The 22,951-nt window shown below is 38.8% G+C and overlaps 1 protein-coding gene across 2 annotated transcripts in view; it reads left to right on the top strand.

The window, feature by feature from the left end:
- LOC150082443 (homocysteine-responsive endoplasmic reticulum-resident ubiquitin-like domain member 2 protein) overlaps positions 1–22,668 on the top strand; it is an 82,200-nt gene extending 59,532 nt beyond the window's left edge. For both annotated transcript variants that reach the window (XM_090378615.1, XM_090378614.1), the window contains exons 7-9: positions 35–349; positions 13,192–13,366; positions 21,929–22,668. In XM_090378615.1, the coding sequence (XP_090234741.1) occupies positions 35–349; positions 13,192–13,366; positions 21,929–22,099 (661 nt within the window). In that variant the 3' untranslated portion in view covers positions 22,100–22,668. The remainder of the gene's footprint in view (positions 1–34; positions 350–13,191; positions 13,367–21,928) is intronic.
- The last annotated feature ends 283 nt before the right edge of the window (positions 22,669–22,951 follow it).

Below are 22,951 nucleotides of genomic sequence, written 5' to 3'. Positions count from 1 at the left end.
CATATTATGTTAAGATTTTGCACTTAATTTACAGTGCCCAAGCTTCTGGAGTTCCAAATGTTACTGGTACTGTAGCTCCTGTTCCCAATGATTCCCTTAATGCAGCCACAAATAATGCTGTGCAACCTAATGTTGTCCCAGAGAGACCAGCCAACCAAAATGTTCCAGTAAATGTTCAAGCTCCTATGCAAGAAGAGGAGGAGGAAGAGGATGGTTTACGTGCTAATAGGGATTTTATCGATTACATTTATGTATTCAGCCGTGTTGTACTTCTGGCTGCAGTGTTATATTTTTATTCTTCTATGGGAAGGATTTTGTTGGTAACTGGCATTGGTTTGCTGCTTCACATGTAAGTTAAGTTTTTCAATAATATTTTAAAGTTAATTTATCTTTTTTTAAAATATATCATATTATCAAGTATCATATAACAAGCTGACATAAATAAATGTACAACACTCTTAGCTTTCTAATATTAAAATTTATATTAGTCACAGGAGATACTGGTATTTGTCTGTCATGTTGCTCCTGTTGTTATCTGTTTTGAATTGTAATATTATTTTGATCCTGCATTAAGGCTATGAAAGTTTCATTCTTCTTACATGAAAAATGAGAATTTTCTTAGTTTAAAAATATATTTCAGGTGTCATTACAGAAGTATTATATAAATCTTCACAGGAGGGAGGGATCAGCAAACCACAGTGCATTATAGCTGCCAATGAGAGAATTAGAAATCCATTTACATTTTTCTTAAACTTATGAAAAAAAATCTAAACTTGGTATGGTGCAATTCTGCACCTACGAGGGGGGGGGGTATTAAAAAGTTTGTTCCCTTACCTAGAAATAATAGCCCTGGAAAAGCTAAACTTCACAGGAACTTTAATCCTTTTCTATGTACTCTCCATGTATAGTAACACATTTCTCCCATCTATGGATCAGTTGCTTAATGCCTTGATTATAGAAGTCCACACTTTTTGTCTGAAACCACGATTCCACTTTATTGATGACTTCTTGAGACGAATCAAAGCAGTGTCCACGCAATGGTTTCTTCATTTCTTGAAACAAGAAGTCTGACAGTCAGGAGAATAGGGTAGGTGCTGCAGTAGTTCGAAGCCGTATTCGACATTGCTTCTGCAAAGGCATCGGCAGTCTTGGAACCCATTGTGTGGAGACTTTAGATGTGTGCGGATGGTCATGTAAAACGCTGTGGGCGGACCCATAACTAATTCCCACTGCATTTGCGATGACATGAATTGTCACTCAGCACCAGCTGCTCAACCTTTGCAACCTTCTCACTGTGGATGTTGATGGCCTTCCTTCTCTTGGCTCATCTAAGACACTTGTACGACTGCACTGGAACTCCCATTTGCACTTTTTTACAGTGTCATAAGATGGACAATTTTGCCTATACACAGCTTTCATTTTTTCGTCAATTTCCTGAGCTTTCTTGCCTTGCAAATGCAGGAACTTGATCACTGCTCGATACTCCACTTTGTCAACTATAGCAACCTTCCTCAGGTTCCAGGCTCCACCTCTGGTGTACTATCACGTATGGGAACAAAATTTCATATTAGTTATTGTATTCAATGTAGACAACTTATATTAAAAATGGCATCTTTCTCAGAATTTTTATCTAGGTCAGGGTACGAACTTTTTGATACCCTCTCATATGTGCCAACCAACCAAAAATAAAATGAAATAAACTGAAATAAGGAAGATAAAACAAAGCAACTTCTCCAGCAGTGCAAACACAACTTTCAGCCCAAGGAGATTCATACCAACACCCACTAAAGAATGAGTATCACTTTTTGTAAAAGAATAAAATTTAGAAAGAATTGGGAATCCACATGCACTATTTGAAGGGGGACATTTTTGGCTTAATGCATAGGAGTAGAATTGCAACTTAACTGGTTTATCCTTAAAAAGTCAGCAGGACTTTGCTATATTTGTAATGTGGTTTAGTGTTTCCTTTTTTCATAAGTCATAGTAATATTATCACTTCAGTCCTTGCAGTAATGTATAGTGTTATTACTGAAATCCAATTCCAGTTATTTACTTTTAGTTTTTTTTTTTTTTTTTTGATAAAGTAACCCTTAATTTAAAAGTAGTAATAATTAAAGAAAAAAAAGACAACTTTCCAAGAAGAAAATTAAAAGTATGAAATTATGTGGTCTTATCAACTTCTTCTTTGTTTTTGCCTTTTCCCACGTTATATGGGGTTGGCATTCAATGTTCCCAATTCACACTTTACATCCTCTTCTTCTCCTCTAGTTGGATTAACTTCTTAACCGGAACACATCTATTGGTTTTGGCATAGTTTTTATTACCGGATGCCCTTCCTGACGTCAACCCTCACCAAACCTACTAAACCTGCTGCAGCCATATAAATGGAGTAGCTCTTATTCAGTGATGAAGCTTCCTCGTGATGTCACAATTTAATAATTTTACGCAATTTATGCTGAATTTCTAGCCACCACTGAACAAGCAGGTGGCATTGCTGTAGTTCTTTTATCTCCTGGAACATCCAAATGGCTGACTCGGTAGAATTACTGTAACCTTGAAAATACCAATAATGTATAACTCAGCAACACGAGTATTTTTAAATACAATTTGGTATTCTGAAAACTTCTACATAAAAGCTATCAGGTAGCACAAATATTCTACTAAGAATTCCCAGTGACTGATTATAGTTCCTTAAAAATTTAATGACCTTGAAATTTCCTATGTTTTCCTATGTCCGAACAAAATAATGATAGCCATTTTTAAAAAAGTTCTCAGTCCGAAAAATAAAACCACCTTTAGGTCCCAAATCTTAACCTACCACTCACCCACACTTATTTTATCTAAAATATAACTTCTTTTTGAGCAACACTCCCAAAAACCTTTATTAATTAATTTTAATAGCACACTAATTTGCCACCAGCGCTTTTGCGAAAAAAAAACGTAATCATTAAGTCTTATCAACTTAATGATTACAAAAATAAATTTTCTTGACATGGTAAAAAGAGTTGATTTAAATTTGCAGTTTCCAAAAAAGCATTATTAACCAAATACAAAAATTGCAAATTGTGTTATTATATTCTGCCGTGGAAAACTTTCATTTCATAGACTGTTTTACTTTGGTTTAGTTATAAACTATGCTCATATAATATAGCACAACTTAGATTTTGCTTCCTTAACATTTATTAATGCTATTATTCTTACAGCCAAGTTCTTTATGGAATTAAGTGTGTTTCCCAGTAGTGATAATGGTGGCTGTCTGCTATTGGCTGGGCTTGTTTGTGAGAAAATATGGGGTTTCAGTGGAGAGTTAGAACTCTTGGTGAGCCTGCTGGGGGCAGATAGCAGTGATAGCTGAGAAACACAAGCTGGGATCTTCTTGGTTGCAGGATGGCTATGGCAGTCACAACATTGGCTGGGCATCTGGATTTCTTCAGGCCAATGGGATGAGAGCAGAGTGCTTGAACTTCATGCATTTACAGAGGTGTTTGCTCAAAGGTACATTGCAGAATGCTGGTCTGGTGGTCTTCACTTTAGAGAAGGGGTTCTCAGTGGGGGTGAAAAAATCATGGGTATTACAATGGTTTGTGGCCCTCCAAAGTGTATCCGACAACAACTTATTCCTTAGTATTTAATTTCTCTCATTGGGTTCTCTTTTCCCCTGAGACCACTAATTTTTAACATATAGGTATATTATATTAGGAGTAAGTGAGAAATTTTATAAAAGGAACTACTTTACTTTTCTTATGTCCTCTCTGAGTCTCTTTCTAATGGCTTTCCATAACTCAGTATACTCAATTTTCTCCCTGTCAGTGTTTTTCTTTTCATTTGTCGTCTTCGGTTCATCATGGCAAGTGTTTCTTGACTGATTTTTTCCTTCTTTGGGCGTCGGCTTTTGTGGCCATAATGCACCTCCCAAGGTTTTTGCAGTACTTTGATCCAAGCCCAAGGCGGGATTCGAACCTGTGACCTTTGGGTTGCCAGGCAGCCACTTTACCCACCCGGCTAGCCCGGTCGGCCCTTTGGATTTCTTTTTACCTATCGGTTTCTTGGGCTTTATCGCTTTCAGAAAGTTGTAATATTCCTCGTCAATATCTTGGTCCTGAACAGTCTGCAGAAGCTCAAACTTGTTCTTAAGTTCCAGTACCTACTGCTTTTTCTCCTCTTCTGTTATCTCAAAGACCTTTGTATTATTTACTAGTCAGTTTTTTCCTTTCTTTTCTTACATCTATATCAAGTGTGCATCTTACCATTCTGTGATCACTTCCAACATTGTCCTTGTTCAGGACAGTAACATCATTCATGATATATCTTCTGTTAGCGAGGATGAAGTCGATTTCATTAGTTGTTAATCCATTTGGGCTCTTCCATGTCCACTTTCTGTTCACCCTTTTCTTGAAAAAAGTGTTCATTATTGACATTCCTCTAGATTCTGCAAATTCCAGAAGTCTTTCACCAATTCCAAAATTTCCTATCCCTTTGTGCGCTGTTTTGTCTTTTTCCGACCTTAGCATTGAAGTCCCCCATAATAATAGTGTAGTGGGTTTTCTGCTCATCTAGAAGACTCAATTTCGGTGTACGTTTCTTCAACCTCTTCATCATCGTGCATAAATCAATATAATCTTTAGCTTATACCTCTTAGAAATCCTGAGTAGTAGTCTTGACACCCTTGGTGATGTACTTTTGAATTCCAAAATGTTGTTTTTTATATCTTTGTGGACCAGAAAGCCAACTCCACCTTCACTCCTTTCAGTGTTTCCATTGGTGTACAGCAGATTTCCACTTGATAAACTTATAAATGATTCATTTCTTCTTGTTTCAGCCAAACCGATGATATTCTAATTTACATTTTCTAATTCCTTTTCCAGCTCTAGTATTCTGTCTTCACCAGTGAGCGATCTTACATTCTAACAGGCCAAGTTCAGTTTCCGTGCATGGCAGCCTGATCGTACCCAGAGATTCTTAGCACCCTCTACTTCCACTCTGATCCTCTCGCTGCCGTAAGAGGTGGAATGAAAGCTGCTGGGGACTGAGGGCCATTTGTTTCATTGTGCTGTCATGTGCTGGAGGGTTTGGTCTTTTCCTCTTAATGCTGACCAGGCGTCTTGAAGAGAACTGCTCTACACGTTCATTGTCACCTAAGTGACGTAAAAGGCCTTACCACCGAGAAGGTGTGCATGAGTGGATTTTAGTGAGGCAGGCCAACCGGACTTCTCCTAAATCTGAAATAGAAAGATATTGGATCTATCAGTGTTTTAGACTGAGTGTCTGATAACACACAGAATGCCTGTTCCCCTCTATAGTGACTTGGTTGCCAAAAAAACCTCATTGGGACAGCCTAGTTTAATTTTTAAAAAAATGTACAGTAAGCGGCGAATATTTCAAATTGAATTTTGATTCTAATAAGTGAAAATCAGCGTATCGTATCCACAGGCTATAAAAATAAAAAATATAAAGCACAAATTTACACTTTATTATCAAAAGTTTATTACCAGTTAAACAATGCGTGAAAATTGAAAGAATATTATCCACAGGTTAGCAAAATAAAAATTAATTTATAATTACGTACATAGCTTAATTAATATATACTGAGTGATCACTGAATTATGACCACCTACCTAATACTTCATCGGTCCTCCTTTTGCCCTCAGTACAGCAGCTATCTAACAAGATGTTGGAAGCATTCTGGAGGTATGGCCAACCAAGCTGTGTGTAATGCGGTCAACAATGTAGGTGTGGAGGTGATTGGTGTATCCAGACTCCAATATGCCTTTCCATAGTATCCCACAAGTGCTTTGTGGGATTGATATCGGTGGAGTTCAGAAGCCAATCGATATGCTGGAAGTCAGAACTGTGTTCCTCAAACCATTCCTGCACAAGTGCCCGATGGTTCGGTGCATTGTCATCTTGGAAGACACCATCACCATTCGGGAAAAAGTGTAACATAGTGGGGTGTACACAGTCAGCAAGCAGTTAACGATAGCGGAGACCAGTGATACGTTGTTTCATATGCACCAGGGGTTCAGGTTCCTGCCTGTGAAACATGCCCCACACCATACAACTGCCTCCACCAGCCTGCACTTTTCATACCATGCATAATGGATCAAGACCCTAATGTTGTTGATGCCAAATCCGTACACGACCATCCAGGGTGTGGAGTAAATAACGTGACTCATCCGACCTGCACACCTTCTTCCAGTCTTCTAACGTCCAACTTGCATGCTCTTTGCACTAGGCGAGTTTTATGCAGATGAACCTTGGTTAGGAGAGGATGCCTTAGGGGTTGCCTGCTGGTATAGCCCATACGTGCAAGCATGTAACGTATGGGCTATACCAGCAATGTGGAACAATATCTGGCATGTTCATGCCAGATATTGTTCCAGGTTGGCCCATGTTGTATTGGGTAGTCATTGTTGTATTGACCCGACTGCAAAACTGCAAAGGTCAGCAGAAGGTTGATGTTAGAGATGAGCGCTGGGTAAACGTTTGACCATGTTGATGCCAGTCCTGGTACACTTTAATTACGGCGGCTCTCAAACATCCCACCAGTCAGCTGTTTGGGAAATTGAGACACCAGCTCATCGAGCACCCACAATCTGTCCTTTATCAAAGTCCAATAAGTCCTTCCTTTTACCCATCACGCTTGGGATTTTACCAACTACTGAACCACTGACACCTTATCTATGCTACGTAGGTCAGTGGGGTGCCTCCATGGGCAGCAGCAGCAGCAGAAAGGTCAGTGAATGACCACCACATAACCACAGAGCAATATGGCCTTAGTTGCTAATGCTCCTAAAAACCAAACAAAACAAACAGGTCAACGGGTCGCATTGTTTTCATAGGGGTAGTCATAATTCATTGATACTCAGTGTACATATTAATTGAACATAATACTTTGTAATAAGATTATAATTTAAGATAGTTTATAGATTTTTTTCAATATTGTATAACAGTCTATATTCATGATCACTTGCACCAGTTTCTTCCAAAGCTCTCCTCAGGATGGCTATAGCTTCACGGGTTTGCCATTTTGTAACTGGAATTCATTCATCAGCTTCACCTTCATTTTCCTCCTTGTCAAAATTATCAATAACAGACTGGACAATTTTTTCATCTGTTAAACCTGTAATAACTTGTAAATCACCATCTATTCTATGTCCACCCAATCATTAAACTCCTGTTCACCCATGTCTTCAGGCTTTTCAATGTGACTTATTTGACCATCATGAATAATTAATCCACATTTTTTGAAACAGTTGCTAATGCAGGTTTTGGAAACTTCATTCCAGGCACTCATTGTCATATGAAGCGCATCTGGAAGTTATCTGCTTTGTGATATCGGATGATGTTCCCAAACCCTCATCTGTAGATTGGATAATTTTTAGTTTCATGTCCCATCTAAGGTCTTAAAGGTTATTTCATAGTCGAGAGGTTGAATCAGTGATGTGGTATTTGGACTTAATTCATTGTCTCTGAAAGTCAACTTTGGATGAGCAGGACAGTTGTCCAAAACTAGTGCAGTTTTTTTTTTTTTTTTGTTTTTCTTATCCAGTTGCAAATCCGATTTACGAAGGTAATCTTCAAATAAAGAAGCTGTCATCCAAGCATTGACTTTGTTGGCATATTCAACAGATTTTTACTCTTTTAAAACATCTAGGCAATTTACTCTTGCCTATAACTAAAGGCTTCATTTTGATTGTTAAGTAATTCTGCCGGTCTCCTACATTAAGAGTAGGAGACCGGCAGAATTACTTAACAAGTACAGGTCACTGTTGAACAAAAGCCGAGAATTAGGGTTGAATTTGAAAGTGTCTGCAATTCTGCCGAGACACGATAGGAGGGAGTATATGATGAGAGCCTTGTCGATCAATTCGGCCCTGGAAAGATTGTGCAAGGCTCAAGGGGTAGAATTTTTTTCAGCCTGGACTGTACTTGTTAACAGGAGAGATTGCTTCTACAGGGATGGGATACACTTAAATAGAAAGGGTGCAAGAATATTTGCTGATGCTATCGAGGCAGTGTTAGGTGGGTCGGAAAACTGCTAACTTGGGGGGAGACAAAGACCAATAGATTGACAGTAGCCACTGGCAGAGGTGAAAGAGATTCTTGCACTGCTTCTATTAGAATGAGCAGAAACCTGAAAAACAAGATGCATGGTATTTCAGAGACTGCTGGGAGCCATTGCGGTACAAGTAAACACATGGGTTGTGTTAGGGTAGCTAAGAATACAAACAGGTGCAGGTATACTTGCTTGTACACCAATGCTAGGAGTTTAGTAAATAAATTTGATGAATTTGAGGTATTGCTCAAAACATCGAAGGCAGATATTGTTGGGATATCAGAGACATCGTGTCACACAGATATAAGGGATGCAGAACTGCAATTTGGGGAGTACAACGTCTACAGAAAGGATAGACAGGATAGGAAGGGGGGAGGGGTTATGCTATTAGTTAAGAAACACATAAAAACCAAGGAAGTGAAGCCAGTCGACATCGCTGGACAGTGCAGTGTGGAGTCAGTTTGGTGTGACATAAACATTGGGAGATCAAAATTGAGAGTAGGAGTGTGCTATAGGCCTAATGACTCTGATGAGTATAATAATGAACTGTACAGGGAAATAGTGGGCCAGTAAATCAGAGTGTCTTATAATGGGAGATTTTAATTTCCCAGATATTGACTGGAATTTGGGGGCTGGTTACTCACACACTAGCAGGGCTTTTGTGGATTTATTGGATGATTGTTTTCTACATCAGCATGTTCGGGAGGCAACTAGAGGGAGTAATACTCTTGATTTGATTATCAGCAGTGATTCTTCATGCATTAAGAATCTGCAGATAAATGAACCACTAAGTGGCAGTGATCACAGTGTGCTGAAGTGGGATTTACTCAAAGAGGTAACTACCATTAGGGGTAAAGGGAAGGGTTATTGCTTCCGTAAAGGCAACTACAATGGACTGAGACAATATTTAAATTCTATACAGTGGGACCAACTGATGATGTTACCAACAGCAAATTCAAAATGGGAAGCATTCAAAGAACTTATCTTGGAAGCTACTAGGCTTTACATACCAACTAAGAAATATTGTTCAAGGTTTAGGCCAAAATGGATGTCAGATGAACTAATGAGGCATATGGCAGAGAAGAAAAATGCATGGGATACATACAAATTAACACATGACACAGAAGCCTATGATAGATACAAGTTGATATGCAACCAAGTTACAAAGGAGGTTAGGCAGGCGAAGGCAGATTACGAGAAATCCTTGGCAAGGGATGCAAAGAAAAACAGCAAAGAGTTCTTTACTTATGTAAACTACCACCACTTTGCTTATTGGAGGCTTGAAGTGGTAAAACCCATGTTTAGTCTCTAGAGCAAAGTTTCCGGCATCCCCCTCCCCCTTTCTCCTTCAACCCATGCACGGTACTAAGTACTATAGGTTTTGATACCTTTCGTGTTTGGGGTTTTCATAAAAAAAAAAAAAAAAAAAAAGAAGGAAAGGGATGAATCAGATTGGTCCACTTGATATTGATGGGTCAAGTGTTGATGATCCTGCTCAGGTAGCTAACAAACTAAATGAATATTTTGCATCGACATTCACACATGAGGAGTTATTCAGCGAGGGGAATGCCAGAGGTGTATTCAACTCTAGCAGTAAGCTACAGAATCTTGAAATAACTGGGAGTAAAGTGGAGGAGAAACTGTTGAAGATAAACACAAGAAAGGCACCCGGGGTGGATGGGATCTATCCAGTTATATTAAAGGAGGCAGCAAAGGAAGTAAGCAAACCCTTAGCCATAATTATGAGAGCTTCCTTGGACTCAGGGGAGGTACCCATAGACTGGAAATGTGCAAATGTGACCCCAATTCACAAAGGAGGATCAAAGGCTGACACAAGTAATTATAGACCTGTGAGCTTAACTTCTGTTCCAGGAAAATTAATGGAGGCACTGGTTAAAGAAGCACTGCAGGATCATTTAGACAAGACTTCAGTTATAGCTCAGACACAGCATGGTTTTGTTAAGGGGAAGTCTTGCCTGACCAACTTGATTGGATACTATGATGCAGTCACAAAAGAACTGGATGCAGGGAATAACTTTGATATTATATACTTGGATCTTAGAAAGGCTTTTGATACTGTTGCACATGGAAGACTGCTACACAAATTGGAGCAGTGTGACATTGGAGGCAAATTGCTGCTATGGATAAAGGGGTGGTTGAGGGGGAGAAGACAGAGAGTGGTAATCAATGGACACTGCTCATCGTGGACTGATGTTATTAGTGGAGTCCCTCAGGGCTCAGTGTTGGGTCCATTATTGTTTTCTGTATTTATAAATGATATTGATGATGGTATATCGGGCTTAATGTCCAAGTTTGCAGACGATACAAAGGTTGGCAGGGTTGTCAAGGATACTACTGACACTATGCTGCTGCAACAGGATCTGGAAAGGTTGAGCAGATGGGCTGAGAAGTGGCAAATGAAGTTTAACATTGACAAATGTAAAGTACTACACATGGGAAACAGCAACCCCAGAGCAATGTATCAACTTTGTGGTACTATACTGACAGTGGTAGAGAATGAAAGGGACTTGGGGGTGGTTGTGCAGGCAGATATGAAGTTCTCTGAGCAGTGCAGACGGGCTGCAAGAGTAGCTCATGGAGTATTGTCAATGATATACAGGAATTTTTCCAGCAGGGATAAGGAGGTGATTATTCCATTGTATAAGGCGATGGTCAGGCCACACCTAGAGTACTGTATACAGGTCTGGAGGCCTCATTTCAAGAAGGATGTAGAGCTGCTGGAACGAGTACAGAGAAGGGCAACAAGATTAGTGAATGGAACAAAGGGGTGCTCTTACGAAGAAAGGCTTAAGTTTTGCAAATTACAGTGTCTGGAGACTAGGCACCAGCGAGGTGATCTGATAGAGGTGTATAAAGCCTTGAATGGTTTAAGCATGCTCAATGCTGATGGGATTTTTCCTCTAGCTCAGAAAAATCACCTGAGAGGGCATAAATTCAAATTGAGGAAAGACAGATGTAGGATAGATGTGCGGAAATTTGCCTTTAGCCAGCGGGTGGTTGGTTGGTGGAACAGACTTCCATCCCTTGTGGTGGAGGTTGATAGCCTAAATAAGTTTAAGGCTCAGCTGGACAGGTATTTTGAACGAACAGAGGGGTGAAGTGGAAGTGGGTTTTTTTTTTTTTTTTGGCTGATGCTGCATAAGCTTGCTTTCTTGCATCAAATGCCTCTACTAATGCTAATGCTATCATGTTGCATATTAAAAGAGCTGTAATTCTGTCTTTGATCTGTCTTGCAGATGAAGAGGAATTTTTGATGAAAATCATGCAATGGTCTGGGGTAGCCCTGTAATATGCAATCCTGTTTCATCTGTATTAAAAATGTCTTCAGGATTATAAGTGCTTAACACAGTTCGCCAAGAGGTTTTCAACCAGTTGTGGGCGCCTCCGTAGCCAGGTGGGAAGGAGCAGCAGTGCGTAGCACACGCTTCTTGATTAGACCGGGGTTCGAGCCCGTCACCACCAAATACGGAGAATGCGGAAAGGTCAGGGAATGACCACCGCATATCCCGGAGCAATATGGCCTTAGTTGCTAATGCTCCTAAAAACCAAATAACAAACAAACAAACAAACAAACAATCAACCAGTTGTCAGCTGCAGAACTATCGGAATCTTGTTTTTCTCCGTGAAGTTTTTTTGTAAAATATCATGCCTTCTTCCATCTTGTCAACCATCCATCCGGCGCCTTAAACTCTGTAGTATAGTTTTTCAGCACGGCCTCCCTAGCCGAGTGGGCAGGAGCGGGAGTGCAGTAGCACACGCTCTTTGAGTAGACCGGGGTTTAAGCCCCTGCCTGCTGAATACGGTCGATCTGCCAACCCGCACTGGACCAGCGTGGCAGATTATGGTCCATTTCCCTCAGCATGAATTGTTGAGGAGGCTTCCACCCTGCAGTGGGTTGATAATGGCTGCACTTTTATAGTTTTTCAGCAAAATCATTAGCTTTTTGAAGCAGAATGCCACAATTGATTGATGCATTAAATGAGCTGGCATATTTGAACCAAATGAACAGCTTGATCTACTGTTTGGCATTTCCCTTCATGCTTCCTTTTTCTGGTTTCACTAAGCACATTAGTGCTGAATGTGTGACGTGATTTTAATAATTTTGATAAAGTTGCAACCGAGGCGCTCCTAATTTTACTGCTGCTTCCCTTTGAGATGTATTGTTTAAGTGTAATTTGTTGTGTGTTTCTATAATTCGTAACTTCTTTTACACTCAAATTCACTTTTTCGGTTCGCTGACATTTTTTTGGGTAGTAAAATTTAAAACAATAAAAAAACATCAGCATCAATCAATAGCAAAGCACACGGCACGTGCAAGTGAAATACAAAGTAAAAAGTTTACGAAGTTTAGAGCAAATTCTGAAAATTTATGTACAGTGCTGCATTTTTTTATGATTGAAGATTTGTCAGATGTTCAGTAAAGAGGAAACACATTTCACTGTAATAACCTAAAAACCCACAGAATTACAGCTATCGGTATTATTGCAAATGCAATAAGATAGTTTACTACCCATTTATAACAGATTGTACTAACAGAAAAGCCCAATAAACTGGAAACTGCAAATTGTTTTATGGTTGTGACCTCAAGAATTGTGCTATAGGAAAATATCACAGGGGCATTCAGAATTGATTCTTATAACCGAAGATGTGATTCAAATAAATGATGAAAGTGTAGTGCAATTTATTGATTTGAATCGGTTCTTTGAAATTTGATTCAATAAACAGCTGATTCTAATAACCGGTGATCACTATAACTGGCACTTATTGTACTTTTATGAGAGACCTTTCTTGCATCTCTGTTCTTTAAAATACATGCTAGCTTCTAAACCATAAGCACAGCTTGTTTTATAGTAAACCTTTCTTGGCTCTTAATGATTGTGGTATTATTCTAATTACTCTTTGAGCATTTGAAGATAAAATTAATTTTGTGTATCCTTTTAGTTTTGTTAAAATGATATGTAGCTTTAGAACATTTAAATTATTTACAAATGTGTGCCATTACATTTATAAAAATGTGTGTGTAGATAGGCAAACTAAGAAGTATTAACAATCACCACAGAAATAGAAAATTAATAATTTTAAAGCAATTCACTATGTACATATCATTTTCATAGGTTTCATGCAAGAAGAAGGCTAGAGAGAATGAGAGAAAACAGACAAAGGAATGCACAGGTACAGACTGAAAGAGAAAGTGCAGCAAACCAACCAGCTAATGCCAGGGAAGAGTCTTTTAATGAAAATCCTCCTAATCAGTCAGATGTCCATGTGACACAGAATCAAGAGGAAGAGGTATGTTCTCAGACATTGCTTAGCTTAAATTAGAAAAGATTTCAAGTAGTAATGGGCATAATTTGCCTGTTTTGCTTTCCTAACACTCACTGAAGTTATTCAGGAAGTACCATAAATTGTCTCAGAATAATCTGTAGTTCTTTAAAAATTAGACAGAAAACACTATGCAGTTTGAAGTGCTTGTTTTTTCCCATTAATTTCCATTTTATATACAAATTTTTACACTACTCTTGTTATAACATCAGTTTTTTTTTTTTTTGTGGTATTATTTTAGTTGCACTTGTCCTTTGGAGGATGTAGTTGTACCTCGGGTCAAGGAGCTGTGCACTCACTTCTCAAAGGGCAAATGTTGCTTTGGTCCTTCCCTTTTCTATTCTAAATCTTAATTTTATATTTGCTTTGATATAGGATGGTTAGGTTCATAGGAGCAGAATAGCACCTTGGTTTATTAACAGCATTAATTAATTTGCTGTATTTAATTGTAAATGTCTCCTAAGTTTAATTTAATGAAAAAGGATTTTTTTTAAGAATGGCATTGATTTCAAGTTGTCGTAATGATTCATCCCTGTGCTATTCAACAAATAGTTCTTTTTATTGTTTTTCTCATTACTTTCCTGTATTGAAATTTCCTTCCACCTCAAGTGACCATTTCAAGAGCTTATTGGCACTTCATCTGTGGTAGTGTAGGGTAGCGATCCATCACTGCAATACTTCACAACCAATTATGATTTAAATGAAACATAATCTGTTAAAGTATAGAAATCAAGCTTAGATAATTTAGGGCACCAAGTCTGATTTCTGTGAAAGCAAAATGGGGTAAATCATATCACTGAGCCTCAACTTGAGAAATTGGTGTGCCATTGCAGTGGGGGGGACCATTTTTTTCAGGTGTTTCCACTGTTTCATTTTTTGTAAGAAGCATGTGCTGCTCTGATATTTTTTTATTCTTGAATGTGAGGCTTTATACCTTAAACGATGAATATACCTTAAAGATGAATATGGCCAAAACAAAAGTAATGACAAACAAATATACCACAGAAAGGGATATAATGATTGCAAGAGCAGTAATTGAAAAGGTAGAGTCATATACTTATCTGGGACAAGTCATTAGCTGTAATAATGATAAATGGCTGGAAGTCAAGAGAAGAATAAATTTTGGGTGGATAGCATTCAGGAAATATAGTCACATACTGAAGAGCAATATCCTAGTTTGTCTGAAATGTAAAATAATGAACAAATGTATACTCCCCACCATGACTTATGGAAGTGAAACTTGGGCACTCACCAAAAGAATGGAAGAGAAGTTGAGAACTACACAGCGAAGAATTGAATGAATTATATTGGGAATCAGACTGTTAGATAAGAAGAGAAACATGGATTAGGCAGCAAATTCAAGTAAAGGACATTCTTAACAACACTTAAGAACTAAAGTGAACTTGGGCAGGACACAGCTCGAAGACATGATGACAGATGGACTAAGAAAATAACAGAATGGTACCCAAGAGGAGCTAGAAGAAAACCTGGAAGACAACGATGGTTGTCTGAACTGGAAAGTTGCTGGAGAGGCCTTCATCCTGCAGGGGATTGAAAATTGCTGATGATGATGAAACCCTAAATTATCTAAATAAATCATAATATATTTCTAATTATTGTATTAATATTGGAATACGTTAAATATCTGTTTACTATTGATGTGTGGTTGGTAAATCAATTTGAGGAAATTTGGTTTTTTCTTTTTCTTTTATTGCCTGAATAGGTATTATTAAAAAGGTTTTAGGGCTAAAACCTCAGACTATGGAAAATTCACTAATCGAACAAGGTAGTGTAAGCATCATGTTAGTTCATAGTAAACCACCAAAGTAGGTGAAACGGCATTGTTTTGGTTATATCTCATATTGGAATATCTTCACAGCTTGCCCTGATATTGCACTACCTCAAATAAGCAATGCTTCACCAGTGAAGAAGACTAATGTTACTTATTCTCGGTGGATACCACCACCCAGATGGCACCATTTCAAGGCTTTTTGGCCTCTCATCGGTGGGCAGGTAGGTAGGTAGGTAGGTAGGTACTGATTGTAAGTGACAACCTGGTTATGAAGTATAACTCTACAATATGAGAGATGCGAGATCGTGTTGCAACAGTATAAACTAAAAAGGCTTTAGGGCTGAAAGCCTCAGACTACAAAAAATGCAAAAAACGCTGAAAATAAGTAACATTAGTCTTCTTCACTGGCTTAGTGTTGTTTATTCGAGGTAGTGCAATGACAGGACAACTCGTGGAGGCATTCACAATATGAGATAAAATAAAAACACCTTTGTAGTCTATACTGTTGCACACCTCTGGCATCTTTTATATTGTGGAGTTAGATTTAACAACCAGGTTGTCACTTATTGTAACACACCAGGGTACCCTGGTGTGTTACAACAAGAGAGGGCGCTGAATCTCTTTAAAAGTTACAGCTGTCAGTTACAGGCTCCGCAAAAACGATAAGTGTTTGCCTTTTATTTACATGATTGTTATTTTATATTGTACTTAATACGTAGTCATAGTTATAGTTACGCTGGTTATTTTTTATTTTTAATTTAGAGTTTTTGTGGATTTTACTTACGATAGGTAAAACCGTTATTTCGTTCCATTTTGTAGCCATTGTTTTTGGATATAGTGGTAGGGAATTCAAATTTTTTAATTGAGGTAGCTAGGTAGCTCTAACGCATAATTATATAGTAATACGCTTCACTGTTTCTATTTAATAGTTTCTATTCAAATACTATTGATATTTAATTTATTGATTTTATTAATTTCAACTACTATGCCCCAGACTAGAGCAGCAAAGCAACGGGCACAAAGTGGCAGGAGTGCTGTGAATCGGGGGAGAACTGAGGGGGGCAATTCTCCAACGCATCATAGCCTAAAAAAATGTGCAACTTGTGAAATGTTTGCCGAACTCTCTGGAACGGAACATGATATTGCCATGGGGGATGTCTTTGTGTGTGCGCGATGTAAGGAGTGTAAGGAAATCAGGCGACAACTCAGCGTTGTTATGGGCCTATATGAGAGTTTGAAGGACAGGGTGGATGCCCTCGAAAGATCTAAATTGAGGGGCCCATCAGGCTCTCAGCTGCCCACATCAACGCCAGAGCTTGCACTTGGTCATCACGCAACACAGCGGCAACCCCTAAGGCAGAATGCGCTGGTCCCACAGGAACTAGTAGTTGTTGGTGACTCTATTGTCAGGGAAACGGGGAACATCCTTTGTAAAAAGGATAGGTGGAACAGGACCAGGGTATGTCTGCCAGGGGCAAAGGTTGATGACGTTGTAGAGCGGATATCATCTTTCAAGGGCACAAAAGGTGATATAGTTGTACACGTTGGCACTAATGATATTAAGAGTAGGAGACCGGCGGAATTACTCAACAAGTACAGGTCACTGTTGAAAAAAAGCCGTGAAATAGGGTTGAATTTGAAAGTGTCTGCAATTCTGCCCAGACACGATAGGAGGGAGTATATGATGAGAGCCTTGTCGATCAATTCGGCCCTGGAAAGATTGTGCAAGGCTCAAGGGGTAGAATTTTTTTCAGCCTGGACTGTACTTGTTAACAGGAGAGATTGCTTCTACAGGGATGGGATACACTTAAATAGAAAGGGTGCAAGAATATTTGCTGATGCTATCGAGGCAGTGTTAGGTGGGTCGGAAAACTGCTAGTTTGGGGGGATACAAAGACTAATAGTTTAACAGTAACCGCAGGCAGAGGTGAAGGTGATTCTTGCACAACTTCTATTAGAATAAGAAGCGCCCTGGAGCGAGGGGTGTTGGGGGTTTCAGGGACGGATGGCAGTCATCATGGAATAGTTGGGTGTATGGGATGTGTTAGGGTAACAAGGAATAGGCATAGGAGCATGTATGCTTGCATGTATACCAATGCTAGAAGTATAGTAAATAAATTTGATGAATTTGAAGTGTTGGTCAAGACATCAAAGGCGGATATTGTTGGGATAGCAGAGACGTGGTGTCACAAAGATATAAGGAATGCAGAACTGGAATTTGGGGAGTACAATGTGTACAGAAAGGATAGACAGGACAGAAAGGGAGGGGGTGTTATGCTGTTAATTAAGAAAAACATAAAACAAAGGAAGTGCACCCAGTTAATATAGATGAACAGTGCTCTGTTGAGTCAGTTTGGTGTGAGATAAGCACTGCGAAAGGAAAAATAAGAGTAGGAGTGTGTTATAGGCCTAATGACTCGAATGAGTACAATGAACAATTGTACAGAGAAATAGTGGGCCAGTAAATCAGAATGTCTGATTAAGGGGGATTTTAACTTCCCAGATATTGACTGGAACTTGTGGGTTGGTCACTCGCACACTAGTCAGACTTTTGTGGATTTATTGGATGATTGTTTTCTGCAGCAGCATGTTCGAGAGGCAACCAGAGAAAGTAACACTCTTGATCTGGTTATCAGCAGTGATCATTCGTGTATTAAGAATTTGCAGATAAAGGAACCACTAGGTGGCAGTGATCACAGTGTGCTGAAGTGGGATTTACTCAAAGAGGTAACTACCGTCAGGGGTAAAGGAAAGGGTTTTTGCTTCCGTAAAGGGGAGTACAGTGGTCTCAGACAGTTTAAGTTCTGTACAGTGGGATCAACTGACGATGTTACAAACAGTAAATTCTAAGTGGGAAGCATTCAAAGAATTAATCGTGGAAGCTACTAGACTTTATATACCGATTAAGAAATATCGTTCAAGGTTTAGGCCTAAATGGTTATCAAATGAACTAATGAGACTCGTGACAGAGAAGAAAAATGCATGGGATGCATATAAATTATCAGGTGACGCAGAAGCCTGTGGCAGATATAAGCTAGTCTGTAATCAGGTCACAAAGGAGGTTCGGCAGGCGAAGGTGGATTACGAGAAATCTTTGGCAAAAGATGCTAAGAAAAACAGCAAGGATTTCTTTACTTATATAAACTCTAAAAGGAAGGGGATGAATATGATTGGTCCACTTGACATCGATGGTTCGACTGTTGATGATCCTGCTCAGATAGCAAACAAATTGAATGAGTATTTTGCATCTACATTCACACGTGAGGAATTATTACAATTTGAAAATGGAAGAAGGTTATCAAATTGTAGCAGTGTGCTTAATGATTTTATAATAACTGAGAGCAAAGTGGAGGAGAAATTGTTGAAGTTAAACATAAGAAAGGCACCTGGGGTGGATGGGATCTATCCAGTTATTTTAAAGGAAGCGGCAAAGCAACTAAGCAAACCCTTAGCCATAATTATGAGAGCATCCTTGGACTCAGGGGAGGTTCCCACGGACTGGAGATGTGCAAATGTGTCCCCAATTCACAAAGGTGGATCGAAGGGTGACACGAGTAATTACAGACCAGTTAGTTTAACTTCTGTTCCGGGTAAAATAATGGAGTCTCTGGTTAAAGATGCATTGCAGGATCATCTAGACAAGACTGCAGCAATAATTCAAACACAGCATGGGTTTGTTAAGGGAAAGTCTTGTCTGACAAATTTGATTGGTTATTATGATGTGGTCACAAAGGAACTGGATGCAAAAAATAATTTTGATATCATATACTTGGATTTCAGGAAAGCTTTTGACACTGTTGCGCATGGAAGACTACTGTACAAATTGGAGCAGAATGGTATTAAGGGTAAGTTGCTACAATGGATAAAAGGATGGTTAAGTGGGAGAAGACAGAGGGTGGTAATCAATGGGTGCTGCTCTTCGTGGACTAATGTTATTAGTGGAGTCCCACAGGGTTCGGTGTTGGGTCCACTGTTGTTTTGTGTATTTATCAGTGATATTGATGAAGGTATATCAGGCTTAATGTCGAAGTTTGCAGATGACACAAAGGTTGGCAGGGTTGTTAATGACAGTAATGGCAGTGTGCTACTGCAACAGGATCTAGATAATTTGGGCAGATGGGCTAAGTGGCAACTGAAGTTCAACCTTGACAAATGCAAAGTACTGCATATGGGTAGAAGTAACCCCAGAGAAACGTACCAACTGTGTGGTACTACACTTAAGGTGGTAGAAAATGAAAAAGACCTGGGAGTAATTGTGCAGTCAGATATGAAGTTTTCTGAGCAGTCTAGACAGGCTGCTAGGGCGGGTCATGGGGTTTTGTCAATGATATATAGGAATTTTGGTAGCAGGGAAAAGGAGGTGATTGTCCCTCTGTATAAGGCAGTGGTCAGGCCACGCCTTGAGTACTGCGTACAGGTCTGGAGGCCTCATTTTAGGAAGATGTAGATTTGCTTGAGCGTGTACAAGGGATTACCAAGAGAGGCTTAAGTTCTACAAATTGCAGTGGCTGGAGACTAGGCACCTGCGCGGTGATCTGATTGAGGTCTATAAGGCCTTGAATGGGTTGAGCACGCTGAATTCTGATGGGATCCTTCCACTTGTTCAGATTACCAACCTACAGGGACATAAGTTCAAATTAAGAAAGGACAGATGTAGAATAGATGTGCGGGAATTTGCCTTTAGCCAGCGGGTGGTTAATTGCTGGAAGAAACTTCCATCTGTCGTTGTGGAAGTTGATAGGTTAAATAAATTTGAGGAGGAACTGGACAGGCATTTGGAGGGAATGGTGTGTTTTTTTTTTTTTTTTTTTTGGCTGATGCTGCATAAGCTCCTACACTTGCTTTCTTGCATCATGTGCCACTACTACTACTACTACTACTGCCCACTGATCAGAGGCTCAGAAAGCCTTGAAACGGTGCCATTTAGGTGGTGGTATCTGCTGAGAATAAGTAACATTAGTCTTCTTCACTGGTGAAGCATTGCTTATTCATGGTAATGCAATATCAAGGCATTCACAACAAAAACGATGCCTTTCACCTATGTCGGTGATTTACTACAAACTGGCATGATGCTATGCACTAACTTGTTCGATTAGTGGATTTTCCATAGTCTGATCTTTTAGTCCTAAAACCTTTTTAGTCTATACTGTTGCCTGAAGAGAAACCATTTGGTATTTCTCATATTTTGGAGAACTTCAGGTTGTCACACTGGGTACCTACCTGTCTACCAATGAGAGGCCAAAAAGCCTTAATGGTGCTGTCTGGTTGGTGTTATCTGTCAAGAATAAGTGACATTAATCTTCTCTGCTGGTGAAGCATTGCTTACTTGAGGTAACGTAATACAGTCAGTCTTCATATAACACATGTCTACACTACACGAATTCGATCATACACGATTTATAAATAGGGGAACGATACCTTATATAACACGAACCGAATTCGCTTATGCACGATTCGCCTTTGTGTTTACAAGAAATGGCAGTAGAATGCGGAATCACCCCAATTGAACACATGATAGGAATGAAAAGAAGATTCTGAAAATGTATTTGTTTTTTTATATCAGTGAAGGGGAAACATTTCACCATAATAGCATAAAAACCCACACAATTCCAGCTATCGGTATTATCGCAAATGCAATTAGATCGAGTTTACTACCAGTTTATAACAGATTCCACTAGCAGAAACGCAACTGGAAATTGTTTTTATTGTTTTATGGTAGTAACCCCCAGAAATGTGCCTTAGTAAAATGTGAGCTAGTGAGGTGTTCATAGTGTCTCTGCCTTCGGTGGTGTTTATTCAGTTGCTACACACAAGCAGCTTTGTTTATGTGTATCAAGTGTGTCTCCTCATTTTGTAATTGTGCTTTATTTCCTAAAAATGGGTTAAATACATAAAAGGTGTGAAAAGGAAGCGTCTTGGTGAATACACTACAGATTCATAGAAAAAGAAAAGCAGTATCGATAAACAGAGGCAGACTGGGTCAAAAATTCTTACCTGGGAAAATTTGAAGTGACCTCATACTAGCGTTTATGGCCAAAATCACACCAGCCTCCAGTCCACTGGGGTTTCCCTGGTAAGGCTTATGGGCCAGTCTGCCTCTGTCGATTGAGAAAAAATATGAAATTGTGAAACGCTTTGAGCGAAATGAAAGATCATGTGATATTGCATGTGCTACAGGCCTAAATGAGGCAACGCCGAGAAAATAAAAACAACTTTCATAGCAGTAACAACTCAAAGTGTAATTAAAATCCATTAGATTAAGACACAAAGAATTGGAAGAGATGGAACGGCTGTCATCTGTTTGGATAGAAAATCAAACAAAAAACAAGTTTGTTTACGATAGAAGCAAAAGCAGTAGCAATATTTTATTACGTAATAGTCATGATAAAATACCTAAGTATTTTATTACGATTATTTATTGTGTTTGGTAATGTTTTCGTTACAAATGTGTGTTCAATCTTGGGTTGTCAGCACCTAACCCCATTTTTCCCATAGGGCCTGTTGTTTATATTGCATGATTTTGCATTGCACGAGGGTTTCTAGGAACACAACTATCGTGCTATACGAGGACTGACTGTATCAGGAAAACTCGTGTATCAGTATGAGATATAACATTATTTGTAATGGCAATATATAACATTGCCATTTCACTTCGGTGATTTACTGTGAACTAACATGATATGCACTAATTTTTTCAATTACTGTAGAGTTAATATTTTTCTCTTCTACAAAAATAGGGTGAAGCAGTCCAGGAACAGACCGAAGCTGATAATAATCAAGCTGATCCTTCTAGACCGTCTCAGGAAACCACTGAAGGGATTTCTCCATTTTCCACAGCTTGGACTTTTATCTCTAGCTTTTTTTATTCATTAATTCCAGAACAACCTTTGCCTGTTCAGGTGAACTGAAATTGATCTCCAGCTAGACTGGATCCTGTAAAAACGGATAATGTATAGTGTTGTGTAGATAAAAAAAAACAAACAAAAAAAACGTGGGAACGGTTTTTTTTTTTTAAACACTTTGTGGACTTTTTGTTATTTGTTTAAAGTGAGTCCATGGAGAAATGTTACTATATGTGTAGGGATATTTATTTATGTTGATGCTACCCGAACTGAGCGCCTAACTGCATTGTGAAACCTAGAAGTATTTTTGTATTTCTTAATGAATGCTGTACATATTTTTACTTTCTCTGCTCCTTCAGATTCAAATTTGAAATAATTGAAGTTACCAGAACTTTCATATCTCTAGATTTAATGTCTTGATGTTATCTTTTTGCATTGGGAAAAAAAAAAAAAATATATATATATATATAAAGCCTACATAATTTTTGTTGTTTGAATATTCTTAATGCCTAATGGCATTAATGATGTAAAGCCATATTGTAGCACCTGTCCTGTGGATGGTATTATGGTATCCCTAGTCATTAAACTCTATGTGGAGTTGCAATAAACTTTCTATTAAAATATTTTGGTAATTATGGTAAATGTATTTTTATTTTAAGTTTCAGGTGTTGAATTATTTCTGCAGCTGGTGGGGATATGTCACTTGCCACCCATTTGGAAAGGTCTGGCATAGATCCTATTTAAAACTTCACAGCAACTTATTCGGACATTTTGAAATGGAGCAACTAATTTCAGGAGTAATAGAATAAAAATTCTGTCCGTTATGTGGACTTATCATTTTACGAAGAGAAAGTGGTCTTAAGACAATTTACAGGCATACAATATGCATATTCATTAACAAATTATTAGTCTCGTGGC

This window comes from Mastigoproctus giganteus, chromosome 7 (assembly GCF_048544385.1).
Source record: "Mastigoproctus giganteus isolate SK-2022 chromosome 7, ASM4854438v1, whole genome shotgun sequence".
NCBI classification, from domain to species: domain Eukaryota; kingdom Metazoa; phylum Arthropoda; class Arachnida; order Uropygi; family Thelyphonidae; genus Mastigoproctus; species Mastigoproctus giganteus.
Note: the sequence above shows the minus strand (reverse complement) of the source record. Positions and strands in the feature narration are given on the sequence as shown.